At 40.8% G+C, this 16,415-nt stretch overlaps 1 protein-coding gene across 1 annotated transcript in view; it reads right to left on the bottom strand.

Moving 5' to 3' along the window:
- Positions 1-2,927: 2,927 nt before the first annotated feature.
- Positions 2,928-16,415, bottom strand: part of PKHD1 (PKHD1 ciliary IPT domain containing fibrocystin/polyductin) — a 255,192-nt gene continuing 241,704 nt past the window's right edge. Inside the window, exons 61-65 of the mRNA XM_075049823.1 lie at positions 16,215-16,302; positions 12,560-12,667; positions 8,593-8,748; positions 7,271-7,405; positions 2,928-3,280 (exon numbers count right to left, since the gene is read on the bottom strand). Coding sequence (XP_074905924.1) covers positions 2,928-3,280; positions 7,271-7,405; positions 8,593-8,748; positions 12,560-12,667; positions 16,215-16,302 — 840 coding nt within the window. The remainder of the gene's footprint in view (positions 3,281-7,270; positions 7,406-8,592; positions 8,749-12,559; positions 12,668-16,214; positions 16,303-16,415) is intronic.

The raw sequence follows: 16,415 nt of genomic DNA, 5'->3' as shown, positions 1-16,415 counted from the left end.
CAGATTTGCTGAAAGGGCTTAGTGTCCCTCGCAGAGCTCTCCTGAATGTGGGCTGTGGTAGAGCATGAGGCTTTGACACAACATGCCTATAGGCTTCTTTGAAAAGCTGAGCTGAAATCCTGCTCCTGTTTTTTTTACGTGTCCTCCCAGAAGCTGCATTTTGACAGTATAAAAAAGTGAACTCTTTTCAGCTGAATGTCCTGCAGCTGGACCAGAAGTCTTTAATAACCTCAAGTCTATCGAGGCACCCCATCCCTCATGGGTAACCCACGTCTCACACTGCGGGTTCTTCCTCTGGCTCCTTCCACTCCATCCCTACCCTGCCCTGCCCTCACCCTGGCTTTTGGAATGTATAATGTCTTCCTATCGCAGAGTATTTCAACACACAAATTTACCCATAAAACAACCATGCAAAGTTGGAAACCACCATGGTCTTAATTATAGTGCAAGGATTAAGGAGAATTCAACAATACAAAGAAGACTAAGGGTCCTGAGCAGCATCAGCAAAAGTACTGATGGTAAGACACTACTGACATGCAGATGCCCCACAGGCCAAGCTGGTATTCGAACAATTGTAAAATAAAGCCTTTGGCCTGGGACATGAGATGTGTGTTCTCTCTCTTTGCCTTGCCCAGGACATTCTGGAGCAGCTTGGGTATGTCTGTTCATCTAACCATATGTTCCCTGTTTTTTCCTTTGCCTGTGTAGATGGAAAAATTTTCAAAATAAATCTGGATCTCCATCAGCCATAAAGCAGTAGGATCCCATTTCACCCAAGTGCTGTTGCAGTCAGTCTAAACCCAATTATTTTTAGAAAAGATACCATCTCATGTGTAACCATGTTCTTCAACCACTAAGTCTCAGTCACATCTTCTTTCTCTCTGATCACTAGAATGATTTTTTTTCTGGTACACAACACAAGATCCCCTAAATTTCTTACTTGTTTAGGATTCACTTCATGTTTCCGCTGATTTTTCATCGTGTTTTGTTTCACTTCTTCCCCACTTCTTTCCCATGGTCTACCACTCACTCTGTTAATGCACAGCACTGTGGGAAATTAAGATCGATAATGGTGCAGTTAAAGACTTTTTAGCCCTGCTTATTCCATTAGAGGTCTAGACATGCAAGACATTACTTATTCTGTAAACAAAGTATGGATAAATGCAAGGATTATGAATTAAAGGATTAATTAAAGCCCTTAACTGTTTCCAATGTGTCTGATTTTTTTCCCAAAAAGAAGGCTCCATTGTATAATGTTTGCATATAATTTACATTCAATATTATTTGCACATTATTTGCATACATTCTGATATTTGCAATTATATGTTATTTGCTTTCACAGTGCTTGGATGTGATAGAGTCACTTACTAGAAGTAGAACTACTGAAGGGGAGTGGAGTTCAGGGGATGGAGGAATTGTTTTTCTGCAGAGGGGAAAGGATTTTCTACTACATGAAAGCATCTTAAATTAAGTATCAGCTGTGGAGGAAAGGGAGGGTCTCCAAATCATTTCACCAAACCTAGATGTCTCTGCAAGGTATATCTTTTTATTTGGACCCTGAATCACAAGCCTTAGGGATTTACCATGTTGATTCACATAAAAGAATATTTTGGCCTCTGCAGAAAATGCTTAAGAAATTGCTTTTCCAATAGCATGGAAGAGGTCAGAAAGGCTGATCTATGGCACCTAATAAGACCCTCATGTTCAACTGTCTTAAGCCAGAAAACCTCCTGTGCAGTCAGCCAGAAGCCTAGTTCAGCATGGAATCAGTCTGATTTCACCTGAAAATGATGCTTATAAACACAATGTAGCGCAGGAGCCAATGCTGGTGAATTTATTTTTGTGCCTAGAGAACTGTGTAGCTTACTGACCAGCATCTGCACCTTACCTCCTTCAGCTTGTAGTGAACCAGTTTGTGGTTGGGTTTTTGGTTTTTTTTTTCCAATCAGGTTTTCTTACCTTCTCTTCCACTGCTGATCTGGCCAGAAACCTTATTTTCATGCTGAAGTATTTTATCTGCAGAGGAGTATAAATTTTATCTTGTGCCACCAGGACACCTTGCAACCAAGAATTTTATGGTACAGAGAGGGCATAATAAAGTTCCTCATCTTCCAGCTCAGTAAAGCAAAGCACAGAGGAATTCTCTGAGCAACCGAAGAACATCAGCATTATTATTATCAATCATAAAGACTAGTGTTCATAACAAGCCATTGATTTAAGGGTGTTAGAAAACAATGCCATGGTGAAGATTTAACTCTGCAAAATAATTAAAAAAAAAAAATCAAACACAGAATTAACTAGGGAGGAATGGGAGTACTTACTCAAGTGACAATGAAATGGAAGTTGAATACATGTTTGGTTTTCCTCAGAAAAAGATTTATGCACATACTGAGATTCTTTAAGTGAAACTAAAGGCATGATTGGAAGAAATGGGAAAATTCCTATATATTTGTATATATGCACACATACCAATCAGCATTGCTCTAGACACTAAGACTACATCAGTGCTAGTATATTAAAGTGTCAGAAATCCCATCATCTGCACTGTTGAATTGTTCGGCTAATCCCTGAATACTTTTGAATGTAATCTCAAAGCTGACCTAGCCAGCCATCTAGCACTCCCCCAAACAACTCGTGGAGAGAGTTTTAGAGGTGTCAGAAGGACTATTCTCAACAGGCAGTTTGGATGCACCCACCCTGTTTTGGAAGCTAAGAAAGGTCAACACTATAGACATGGCCAGAGTCTCCCAGTTGGCTGCAGATCCAGATAACAGATAATTTGGACACGTGCCGTGCGGCAGGCTGGTTCCCCATGCTAACATGTGTGTGTTTTTCTCTGACCACGGAGACAAAATCTCAGCTTCGCATTGACTGCAAGCCAGGCAAAGCTTGCTTTGTCGGTGGTCCACCACCTCACATCACTTCTCTTACACCTCTGCTGCTACCACAGCAACATGCTCTCTGACATCATTCTGATGGTTGGGCATCCTTTGGGACTTCTCTTTTTCCTTGTTGTAACCAGGTGAAGGCTGGGTGACATCCTTCTGGCTGGAGCATCCCAGGTCAGTTAGCTGCTGAAGTTCCAGAGAGTTACCAGGAGATGGTCCTCCACGTAGCGGTTGGTGACTGTCACTTTTCCCAGCTGAAGAACAAGTGTCTCTGTCACCTGTCTTACCCTGGACAGTGGTCATTTTTCTCCCTGACTTGGCTTCACAGGGCTCCGGGTTCATCTCCTCCAGTTGTCCTGTAGCATGTGCCACTGCTCCAATTGCTTCCATATCTGTGAAAGCACGACTTGTGAGTGCTTTACAATAATTGTAAGACCCTATCTCGGTGCTCCTTACCCTTCTATGCCTTTATTACATCTTAAAGACATTGAAGAAAAAGGAGTTATTGTTGGGAAAATGATTTTAACTGGCACAAATTTTAGTTTGGCAGAAATAAGTGTTAAAACCAAATGAACATAACCTGTTTCCACAAATAAATATACAGCAGCTAAAACATCTGGTTTGTTCCTATTGATACACTAATACCTCCTAGAGCATCTTCCAATGGTTATCAAATTCTTCAATAAATGCTTAATAATAAAGTATATAGAATACAGCTGGTTAATAAGCTAGGTATTGGTAAGACTGATAATCATTTTAATACTACACATCTATAAAATACATCAACTTTCATGAATCAGGCTGTAATATAAGGTAGAACTTTCCATTGCTGACATTTGAATCCCACTCAAGGCAAAGCCTGTAACCTGCAATGCTGTTTAAAAAAATGCCTTTGAAAAGTGCCGAAAAGCCAAAACATATACTATACATTTTTCATGTGGAAATGAAAAATGTTTACATCTTAATAAAACAAACGGTTATCAACCACAGAGGCAGAATCACTTGTGGTGTTACAGCAGATGGCTTCTGAGTTGACAGGGTGTGCTATCACTTCAGCACGAGATTGGCAGCCTGCTTCATTTGGATGCTAAAAACATTTGTAAAATTCTTGCAACCCTCTCCCTTCCCCCAAAAAATAAAATGAAACCAGCCCAGACCCAAACCTTTTATACTTTTTCCAAATCCAGAACTAGTCCTAGTCCACGTATCTGATGTGTTAGTGGACAACACTGGCTTTTGCAGTCTGTTCATCGTCATATATTAAATGTCCTTACCACAAATGATCCCAGAAAATGTATTGTTACCACTCCTCATTTTTCAGGTTTGTCCTTGAAGTTTAACCCTTAGCAGCCTGTGACATTCAGCCCCATGGTTTCTCAGACCTGCTGCTCAGATTCTTGCTCTTCTCCCTTTTCTATAATTCATTAATTGGAACTCTATTTGCTAGAATAATTCTCCCCTCTCTTCATGTATTTTCTACAATTTCCCTATTTCTTCATGCTTATATTCACTTTTTCTGTTAAGGAGTGTTGTTTTTTTTCAACTTGTACACTCATAGCTTTCATTTTCAGGATTGCACCTCTTGGAAATCCACTGGAAAGTTGTCCATAAATTTTCAGTAGTCACACATGTTTCTGTGTGTAACAGTTTTCCTTCTCAAGATTGCTTTCTCATTAGGTAGTTGGCTGGTTTAAAGCACAAATTGCATACATCACTAGGTTTGGTTTTCTTCTTTATACACATAAACATGATGATCAGGTTATGATCCCCTATTCCAAAGCTTCATGTTATTTCTTGATATGTATTGATGCCCTCTTCAATTTCAAAGGTGCAATTTTCAGCTGTGAAAATAGATCTTTTCAAAGGAGTTTGAATTAATGGAGGAGGCTAAAAGTTTTCCGGATATGAGCAGTTTCAAGGATGAAATACTGCCCTGAGATTTATATGACATAGTAATCTAAAATATCCTGATTTTTTTTTTAATTAAATACAAACTATTCAATACCAATAAAGCACACGATTAACTGGATTAAGTACCAGCTAACAGACAGAGCTCAGGCAGTAATTATATATGGGAAATAATTCTCAGAGGTGGGGATGTGTGGCAGTACCAGACACTACCACTGAAATGAAAGATATTCAGTGTTTCCACCAGTGATTTGGAATTAAAATTAAAATTGATTCCTGTGAAATTTTGTAAAAGGTGGAAAAAATGGCAAACTGGTAGAAAAGAAAAAGGAGTTGATCTGAACAACCTAAGAGCAAGGGATGCAGACCCTATTTGCAGAGTGGGAGAACCTCCTCAGGAATACAACAGTGATTTCTGAGAGCTGGTGGCCAAATAGTTCAGGATGAGGGTCAAAAGCTACAATACCTGAAAGGACTGGAAATTGAAGCTAGGGAACGTAAGTTGTTATAGGATACAACCTTTCAATAGTGAAGGTGATGAACCCCCAGAATAACTGTAAAATTTGCGAAAAGAAGCAATATGTTCCTCCACCTCCAGATGCTGCTCTGTTAACAATGCATCAGTCGATCAAAAGTTATTTAATTCAAGAGAGAGATAATTATGTGAAGCTGAGGAGATTTTTTGTTACGTCAAGGTCAGACAAGGGAGTATCTTGATCCCTTCTCCCCTGCACTATTGCATATCTATGCATACAGTTTTCTTCCTCATTTCCATCCTCAGATCCTTCTTCTGGGACAACAACCAGGGCCCCTACTTCCAGCAGACTTTACACTGTATAACCACTTACCAAACAGAAAAACCCGGTCTTGCAAGACTTACCGTGGTGATTAATAATAAAGGCTCCAAACACTTAATTGTATTAGAAAGGTGGGATTTCTTATGGGGGGAACAGCTATAAAGCAGAAACTAAACAAAAAGACTGCAGCTTTGATTTCCTCCTCTCTCTCTCCAAAACCAACAGCACTTTAAATAAGGGGAAATCAAACATTAGACACTTCCAAGTCATATGTATTAAATTCACTTAAGATATTGTTATCCTTGTTTAGATTTGAACATATCGGGGAATCTTTTTGTCTTGCAACTATTCCTAAAAGACTTTAAGTGGCTGGATAGCCTTTTTCTGACAAAAAAATCTTTCCATGAATTATTTACACGATGGCTCCAATCAACGCTATACCTGTCAGCCTCCCCAGCCAAAATGAAAGTTCACTATGTAAAGGTGCCAAGGGAGAATGGCAGCCTCCCACTGCGAGTTTATAGACAGAACTAAGTCAGCACGCATTATGTGTCAGAGCCGACATCAGACAGAATCAGATCCTTTGATCTCAGACCTCCACAGGAAGCTTAGATCTCAGACAAATTAGATAAAAAATGAATTTATAGCAGATATGTATCCTAAGGCACACAGCTGAACGCTGTGTTTTGGAGGAGTACAGCAAATATCAAAACACATAAACTGCAGAATTTCCTCTCTCCTCTCTCTCCCTCTGCTTTTGTGATAGATGCTAATTAAAAGGAGATAAAACTCCAGCTCGGCTCTTCCTGCCTCTTATGTAATCCACAGGCTTCGGTACGGAGGAGGAAAAAGAAATTCCCAAAACAGAGTAAATGGGTGGTTCAGCAGGGTTATCCGAATGCCCTTAGATCTGTGCTGTTGGCAGGTGAGACAAAAAAAAAAAAAAATACTATAAGAACATTTCACACTTGCAGAGAGGGAAGCCAGCGCTTTATGCTGCCAGCCACATGCCCCCGAGGCTGTCTGCTTTCCTGTGACCTCAGAAGAAGTCGTGTTTGATCAGCAGATGATGAAAAGACAAGTCTCGAGGAGGTGTGTGGAAGAGGGATGTTTGTGGCAGGGACCCTGGGGAGTAAAGGGGGGGACGCACAGAGGAGCAGGTGGGAATGGAGCAGCTTTGGGGTGCTGGCTCGGACTCAAAGCATGGCGTGAAGGTCCTGTGAGTGGTGGAGGAAACAGAGACTGTGCAAATGAGCCCCGAATGGGTTTTTTCCTACCTCCAGTGCACCTCGCTGCAGTCCTCCACAGCCTGCAAACTTGTCCAGAGCTTTTTGAGCACTGTGCAGTTATTACATTTGGAGACCTGGGCAGGGAGACACTGTGGGAATGTCGGTACCTACCCTACTCCAAAACTACTAGGTGAAATCATGGACTCATTGAGCATAAGGGGGGTTATGCTGCTGGCTTCAGTGGAGCTAGGATTTCACACAATATATAAAAAAGGAGATAAAATGACAAATAGAAAAACACTAGGGAGAAGGAGGAGGTAATAAAGTGATAGACCTTCTGAGAAGAGGTGTGCCATCGATTCTATGCAAAACTATAGTTTGTTAAGAGACCTAAACCAATTCTTTTGATGTTCGACTGTTTATAATTATTGTCAAACTGCAGTCTCACCTCCTGCTACAGGCACACTACTTTTATCTTCTCCTTGACTGTAGCAAGGCTGGATGTGAGTTGCATGAGGCTGTGCTTGTTTATGGGGTCCCTTGGTACTGGCCCGTGGTACGTCAGCCTGTTCAGTCCTCATTTCTGCAATGGAACATATAGTTACATCACTCTCAGTCTATCCTCAGCTCAGCAGCAGTTATTAATTCAAGCAACAATATATTGCTGGTGTATTAACATATAATCTAGAAGTGTTCTTTCTGCCCAAAAGTGGAGAGAGTTGTTTTATGCTCATACCATCTTATGTTTTGCCATTAGGGTTCCCACCTGTTCTCTTCAGTGGAACCCTTCCTTCTGTTGACACCACATTCAATAACATTAGAAATTCAGACCTTATTGCAGCTAGTGCTAATGGTGCGGTTTAGGAGAAAGACTCTTTAGAAGTTACTTGAAAGCAAAAGTTTGGAGAAACTGTGAGAAGGTCTTGAAACTAGTGGGAGATGTCTTATTAACCGGGATGTGCATTTACTCCTCTGCTACAGGTTACCTGTACCTTTGGCGAGGTCACAACTTCAATTAGTGTATCTGAAAGGCCAAGTTTTTGGTAACTTTCAACATATCCAGCAGTTTGAGGTGGCTGTTTAGCAATCAAGCCACCAAGTATTACAGTCACATCCTTTTATCTTCAGCTCTTTTCTTACACAAATAGACTTATGTCTTCAGCAGTGGGAAAGCCTCCTTGAGGTAGCTATATTTGTTTTAAGATCAATGCTAAAAAGAAAGCAACCTTAAGGTAAATTAGTAGAGGTGTGGATTTGCTTGGGGGAGAACTCCAGAAGAGCTGTAGCCCTCCCATTACCACCTTGACTCATAGGATGCTGACAGCGTGACGTGAGCATGACTGTGCTGCTCTCTCTGTGGCATTCGCACTGCAGCTGTGTCTGGTCCTTGGTCAGCACCAAGGCTTTACATATCCTCATCACAGTGCTATTTTGCTATGTCATCCTTCATCAGGAAAATGCAGTGGCTGAATGGATCATCAAAATCATAGCAAATATTTCCTCCCTTTCTCAATTCCTTGTCTGCGCTATAGGAACCTGATTTTCATCATGTTTCACATACAGTTAAAACTTTTTCCAGACAATACCCAGGCATCTGTTATAGGCACAAAACTCTATAACCTTGAACTACAAACTATACTGCTAATTACTAAACTTCTCAGAGCTTTCTCTGAGTGCCATTGTCTGAACCCTGCTGTGGCCACTCTGGGGATTTGTTAAACAAAATAGGGAGTCTGCAAGTATAAATTTTAGTGGGTATTTCCAACTTACTGTTGCTTTTGCTCTTCTTGAACCAGCAGAATGCAAGAGCGAGGATGAATGCAGATGCTGCTGAACTCAGTATGACAACAAGGATCATGCTGGCCTTCACTCCCATGGGGACAGGGAAGATGGTAAATGGCTGAGACAGCACAGTAAACTTGGCCCCTGAGAATTTAAAGCAGAGTTTATTACAAAAGTAAGAACACTGGTTTCACAGCTAAAACACCAGGTTAGAGCCTTTCAACAGTGATGCTGCTGTTAAATATGCATGCAGGAACAACCCAGAAGTCCTTCTATCTCCAGATGCAACATTAGCCAACAATATCTATTTAGGTCTGAGTACCAGCACAAACCAAATATCTAACAATACTTCTCCAATGTAAGTTTCAAGCTTTCAGGGCTGCCTGAAGCAGAGGCAGCTTCTTTGTATTTAACAATCCTTAATATTTCTTCCATGAATTTGTCTAGCTGACTCCCAAACCCAGAAAATACGTTCACAAAGTATCTATTTCTGAGGCCAAACAGATCAGGCCCAGACAGAAAACATGCACATTCTGCCTAGCAAGACAAAGAAACTGGCTGCAACGAGAAATGTGCCAAGTCATACTCAGCTTTTACAGGCTATATATGATTCATATCAGCGTAACTTATGGGGAACCTAGAAACATTCACTAGCATTAAGCTTACGTCCATGATGCAGAAAACTCAAAGTGAACTTGTTAATATTTTCCACCATGTCAATAATGAGCAATATAAATAAAAATTGTCAGTGTCCTTGCTGTTAGCATGATAAATATTTAGTCTCTTGATGCTCACAAGCTTTGGGTAATGCTCTTCACCCAGAGATCCTGAAGTTTTCTGTAAATGAAGTCAGAATCAAGCCAGCCACTACTGATAGTTTCTGTGGTCAAGAGTTCATTGCATGTCAGCATCTGAGCTTCAAGGACTGGAAGATGCCTCATACTGCCCTTTTAAAAATCAGAAATATAGAAAATTTTTGGTTCCCTGAATCACTTCCAAAACACATTTTGAATGGAGATGTGCCTGGGAGGACAGGAGTTTAACAAAACTGGCCCTGGCCCTCTCTATAGATTGATTTGAAGGGTGTGGATTAGCACATCAACTCATTACCTGTCTTAATACCTGACTCATTATCGGTCCTAACCCCACAATTCTAATAATTTTGATGGATGGAAATTTCTTTTTCTTGTTTGAGTTTCACTTTTAATAAAAACCTAAAAGCCTTTTTTTCATCAATTCATTAAAAAAAAATCAGAAACACTGTCAGATGGAAGCTTGGAGACTAGGGTAAGTAGCTGTAAGTACTTTTATCTGAAACTAATTAGATTTGTGTCAATATTGTCCACTTGAACAAAGCAGAGCTTCATCAGAACAATGTGGGAAGCATGTTCCAATTGGGAAAAATTTGCCTGCAGGTACAAACACATATGAACTTCAGTTGAGAGGAAAGAAGTAATCTCACAGGTATCAAGGACTCTACACAGACAGGTGCTTAAAGGTGCTTTGCACTACTCTAATAGTTTGTGAGTAGACTGCTGTTGGTTTAAATGGAAAGTGGATGGATCAAGCCCATTGGGATCCATATCAGTTAAGTGAATATTACTGTAAAACAAGGAGCAAGACTATGCAGCAGTGCTATGAATAGTCTACTCTCCCCAGGAACTACCACTAAAACATTTGGAATTATTGCATTCAACATCAGCTGCATCTTCTGAGCTGTCTGCAAATAGCAAACTATGCCAGGGTACCCAAAGAAACCTGGTCATGAAAATGTATCCCAAACATCCACTATTTGATTGTTTAATTTTTGTTTGCTTATCTATTTCAAACAATAAGCATATATCCTTAGTAAGAGTCTGGCAGTATAAAAGCCTTTATACTGTCTCCAGCACAGTTCCCAATTACAAGCAAGTAAAGGGGATTGCTGCTTTGGTGTGTACTTTTGCAATGCATATTAAAAGTGTACAATACTCTGATTTACACAGGTGACACCTACACAGACATATCAGCCGTCCACATTGCTAGCTGTAAACATCTCTTTGCAATAGTCTGAGGGTTAAATGCTTGATAAAAAGGATCTCCGTTTGACCTTTGTTCAGAGGAAAGATTTTGTGACTTCCCTGAAATAGCTTTCAAAACACACTTCATTAAGCTGTTCTTGCCACTAAAGAGTCGGATCCTGTGAGGTGCTGACTTTCCATCTGCTCTCACTGAAGTGAAGGCAATGGGAGCTGCGGGTGTTTGGCAGCACACACCCTCAAAATAGACACATGTCCCCCTGGTAAAGGCCCACCTCCAGGTAATCCCTGCACCCCACTTCTCCCTTTGCAAAGCCATGGGCAACACTCGATGTTGATTAGTCACTTGTGACTAGGAGGAGCAAAGGTTTCTCATTAAAAAAACCCCTGGACTTTCATTTAATCCCTGGATAAGAAGGGATTTCTTGGGTTACAAATCCTATCCCATGATATTGTATGTACCATGTTGTACAATATCATCCTCAAGTGTATTGACCTCCATCCAACACCAGTTTGATCTGCTCTCACTATTCATACCTATTAAGATAGGCTGTTCAGAAAAATATAGTCTAAATGTTAATAACCTTCTTCTAATTTTTTAGCTTAGATTTTTTCATTGCCACTTCCACTTGGCCACTTCACTGATCTGATGTATTTGCCCTCTCTGTTTTTTTTGGCTGAAAGAAGCCACGTTATCTTGGAGTTTTCTCATTAAAAATGCTCAGTTTGTACCTACCCCATTTTGAGATCATCTCTGAACATGCATAAACAAAATTATGTTCAGTACTTCAAAGGAATACTCATTGGGGCTTTATGCGGTGGCACACACACTGACTTACCTCTCCTGGAAATATTTCTGCCTGTCCTTCCTAGACTTCTTTCTGCCTGATGGCTCTCAGTTTATATATATATATGGAGATAAATCTATATCTATCTATATCTATATCTATCTATGTCTATATCTGCATCTATATCTATATATATCTAGATATATATCCATACATATATTTACATATGTATGCAATATCAGAATAGACACTTCACACATGGTCTTACAACACCTGTATCTTTGGACTACACGCCAGACAGCATGTTCCTGCTTCTCCATTGACTTGCTTCAGCAGTCATTCTGAGAGAAGAATCCAGCACTTTGACCCCTATATACCTTCAGACCCACGTTTGTAGATAAATTCAGGCCCCCAAGCAGTTGGACCAATCTCGTGCAGATGCCCTGAGGCTTTTACAAGCCAGAGTTCACGTGGTGCCTTATCCCCAAGGTTCCCCTCAGCTGGTATTTCTAAGGAGGCATTAAGCTCACCTGCTCTTCACCATTACTGGTGAAGGCTCAGAGGCCTCGTGCAAGCCTCACAATCCTGGAAGTCCCAACATCATCTCTGTAAACTCTCAGGATACCCCTAGCAGAGCCCAGTCCTGGAGGCATGCTCTGAATGTGCATAACTTGTTGCACCCATAAAGATGACCAGATGTGGACAAACGCTTGGTGAAAGGCACTATGAAAATAATTGGGAGCACAGATGGGAAATTTCTGAACACAAACAGGAAACAAAGAGGGAATAAAAGGACTCAATTTATAGGAAAAAACTTGCTCTGACAGCTTACCTGACCTTAAGTACCTGATTCCTACATGGGATACATAGCTAGGGAATGCAGGGAGAAAGAGGCACCTCTTTCTGGCAATACTTCTCTATACTAACTCATCTGGATTTTGTGGATCTTGCGTGAATAGCACAGGAATCACCCAGCTCTCTTGCTGCCTGGGTAATGCCAACTTGGACTTGTAACAGAAGTCAGGCTATTTAGAGGTTTGGCATTGCTCCACTCTGAATGAGCTTAACTCCCTTTTTACAAATCCAGACCACCTGTAGGTTTTAAGTTCAGTTACCAAATCAAAAAACATGCAGAAAAACGGAGCTTACCTGGAGGTGATGTGACAGTGAACACAAGTTTCCAGTTTGTGCCTGAACTGGAGACAGCCAAGCTGGAAAAGCTTGCCCATCCATCTATGACCTGCACTTGGGTGAGCCCTGCAGAGTAAAAAAAATTGCATTGCGATTAACAGCGTCGAGATAAGTATCACCTAAGCCCCTCAGAGAGTCCTCATGACTTTAAGGGAGCTTCAGAAAGCTTAAATTCAGTGTCCCTCCTAATTGTAAACTTCTTGTCTGATACCAGAAATTTCACATAGGGTTAGGTCTCCAGACTTACTTGGACACTAAATTCCTGATGGACTGGAGAACCTTAGCTTCTGAATCTTGGTTGCTTGAGCTCATTGTGAAATGGCATTTACTGTATATATCTATATTGTGGGGGTGTAACAAGAATACAGATCTTAAGGGGATCAAGCAAAGGTAATGGGAGCTATATAGATGCACTAAAAAGTTCCAGATGCTCATCTTTTTGATTTAACTCATGTCTTGTGTGACTAAGTACGTCACCAAGGTTAGGAGAGTTTTAGTGAGAGACTATTTTCTGTCCTAAAGGAATGGTCTCAAGGAGCCAGCCACTGCAGCTAAGGGAAAAGAGCTGACCGTTTTAACCCTTTTCTGATTTGTAGGTGTTTCACCCCGTCATTTGGGGCATATTAGCTCCTGTCCTACTGTTAAATCATTTTGAATACTTCTCCAACCCTCTCAGACACTTTGAAAGTGATTTGGCCATGAAAAATGTCTGTGGTGACTGCCCTGTGATTGTACAGGAGATACTTTCAGCTAGAAACCTGGCAGAGGAAAGGCCATGGAAAGCATTAAAATGAAACCCGGGAGAGCCTGTTTCTCCATCACTTTACCTCTTGTTCTAAGCTATCAGGGAATGCATTCTGACCCAACATTTACACTTGCCATGGCTTTTATTTTTGTAGGCTCTTTTTGAAAGTTATAATTTACTTTGTAACTGGATCTCCATTTTATTGTGTGTATCTTTGAGCAGCAGCCAAGTCCTGGCCTTTGAGCAATGCTGACCAGGTCTGGGCTTCATTCAGGCTCTTAGGGTGAGAGGGGTAAAATCCTAAAGACTGACAAATTTCAGAATGTTGGTTCAGGTGGGCGTGAGAAGTCAGAACTTCTTAGGATGCTGGACTTGCTCCAGGGATCACAAACACAGGCTTTTGCCTGCTCAAAGGCAACATGTAATAACTATTTGCTTTATGAAGCAGGTGGTTTGACATTTTATTGCCGTTAAGCAGCACAGGTGAAGGTACGTAAAGCCTGAATGTGAGGAGGACATTTATACTCTGCTGTTCCTGCGTCCAGGGTATTGAACAAAGTGGTGAAGTAGCAAACCTCTTTGTGAGACATCTTGCAATCACAGATGCATAGGAAGGTTTCAGCAGGTGGAGACAAGGCTTTTGATGGTAGGCCAGACTGAAGGACAATTTCTCCCTGCTTTTATCCCATTTTTTGTGCCTACACCTCTAGGATACAAACAGTGCTAGGATCTCTTCTTTGGCACTGAAGAACTGGTATGCCCTGGCCAAACCTCTTAAACTCTTACAGCCTCCAAACAGAGATGCTGCAATGCAAACTGCCTACTGAGATTAATTCCTTGCTGTGTTGAGTTTGGAACCATGGCCAGAAATTGCCTGACACAAGGTTCTTGGCAAAAGCATGCCATATTTTAATGATCTAGCAACAGAAGTGATAAAGTTTCCTCTCCCCGTGATCTGGTACTATTTAATTTACTAATATCCCAGTCAGTTTTGGCTACATATATGTTTTTCTACTTTTGTACAGCATCTAGCGCACCAAATACCCAATTTCATTGTGAGTCTCCAGGACCAGCTGTGATAAATAGGCAGTAATTTATACTGTGAATAGACTTGGTGGAGAACTGGGAATCTAGATTTCTCTAATTGCTCCAGCCTGATCCTGGCTCATCTATTTATCCACTACACATGTGATCCTCCTTAGGACAGTATCTGCCCAGACTACCAAGACTTTTCTTGGCTCTGATACTCACTGTAACACTGCTTTTATAGAGGGTCTTGTCAGCTGTGTTCAAATACTTTATAATTGCCATTTCTAGTCTATGATGAAGCCTGGAGTACTGTACTGTACTTCTCAACAGAGACTATCTCAGCTTTTGGGCACATATGCTTCAAAGCTCAGAATATTACAGATATATATGGGAGTCTTCACAAAGATCTCTCAGGCAAGCTGGTATTTAACATAGAAGCAAGCTAATTTGGAGCTAAACTACTTTCCATGAGGCAGTTTGGCTGCTGTCAGATGAAGCAGCCTCAGTGTGCTAGACGGGACCCATTTCGATTAAATGCTGCTTTCATATGCTTCAAAAGACGAGTGCAATAAGGACGTTTGTCAAAGGAAAAACTGCAGCAAACTATTACATGCAGAACATCTGTACTACGCAGTTCTTTCTTTGCTGGAGTTTATTGACTATTAATTTGATGCATGTATCTTTTAAAGAATGTGAAGTGCATTTCTCTTGGGTGACTTCCTTTCTTTTTTCCCCTTTTTTCCTCCTTCTCCCTCTCTTTCTTTCCATCTTTCTTTCTTCTCTACTTTTGTCTTTCTTTTCTGTCTTTTTGTCTTCTTCTTTTTCTTTTCCCTTCCTTGACTCCTTCCTCACCTCCTCCCTTTCTCCCTTCCTTTCTCCCACTGTTAGCCAGTAGCTGATCCAATAACCTGTGGTTCATCTAGACCCATGTTTCTAAACCTGTCAGGTGTACCGCCCTGAAAAGGCATGAAAAACAGCAGAAAAGACCAAAGGATTTTTCTAACCTGTAAACCTGGAACTACAATGAGGTAGGAAGAATGTCTAATTAACAGAAACACAGACTGAAAGGGTGAGAAGCTCTGATCTACAGCACGAGTGCCACTTCTCTTCTCCAAATGTGAACTTTTCAAGTCAAAGCTAACACACAAATGGCTTTACTGCAAATAAAATACTGTACCTGTAATAGGAAATCTCACCTTTCAATGTGTGCCCTGTTTGCTTACATTTAAAGATTTTAGAAATGAAATTAAGATGATTTATAATCAATATAATTTCCACTTTCTAGTGGACTCTATACCTAAGCATGCTCGTAGCCTCAATAACCTCAAGGAAATACTCACATGCTTAGAGTTAGTCATGAGTTCAGGTCTTTCAATAAATGAGGATCAGAAGGGAAATACTTAGATCCCTCGTGAAAAATGTTTCCATATTAAAGTATGCTAATTACAAACAATAGGCAGTTGTTTCTGTCTCTACTTTGCCACATCCTTTGCTGGGACAAACGGGTTGTCACTGACTCTAAGGAAATGTCCCAGTTAACACTAGCTGAAAACCAAGTATTAGGATTTCTAATACTTAATTCTTTTATTTTTTGATCTATCTCTTTTTAAGATAAACTACTGGATATACTCCCTCTAAGCTGCCACATCACAAAAATACTTTGTATAAACTTCTCTTTCTCTAGCACATGACTGGCCAGTTCACCAAACTCCTGCTGCAACCTTCTTTTTTCAGCCCAAAGGCTATCCAGTATTTCTCAGGGACAACTCCTAAATTTATCACCATCATTCTGCACAGCTGCTTTGCCATAACCCTCGCTATAAGAAAACATATCCAAACCTTTTAGCACAGCCTCGGAGGAGCCCTTGAGATGAGCTGATACGACCCAGGGTTCTGAGGGAGGCCCCACTTTGTCAACTCTTTGACCCTGGGAGGAAGAACAAAAGAGAAGAGCTGAAGTCTCATCTCCTCAACAAGAGGAAAGAAAGTTTTCATGGTTTTAACAACTGTAATAATTTTTTAATCACCAGTGGGAGGGCA

The sequence above is a fragment of the Buteo buteo genome, chromosome 17, assembly GCF_964188355.1.
Source record: "Buteo buteo chromosome 17, bButBut1.hap1.1, whole genome shotgun sequence".
Classification (NCBI taxonomy): Eukaryota; Metazoa; Chordata; class Aves; order Accipitriformes; family Accipitridae; genus Buteo; species Buteo buteo.
This window is presented reverse-complemented; position numbering and strand designations above follow the sequence as displayed.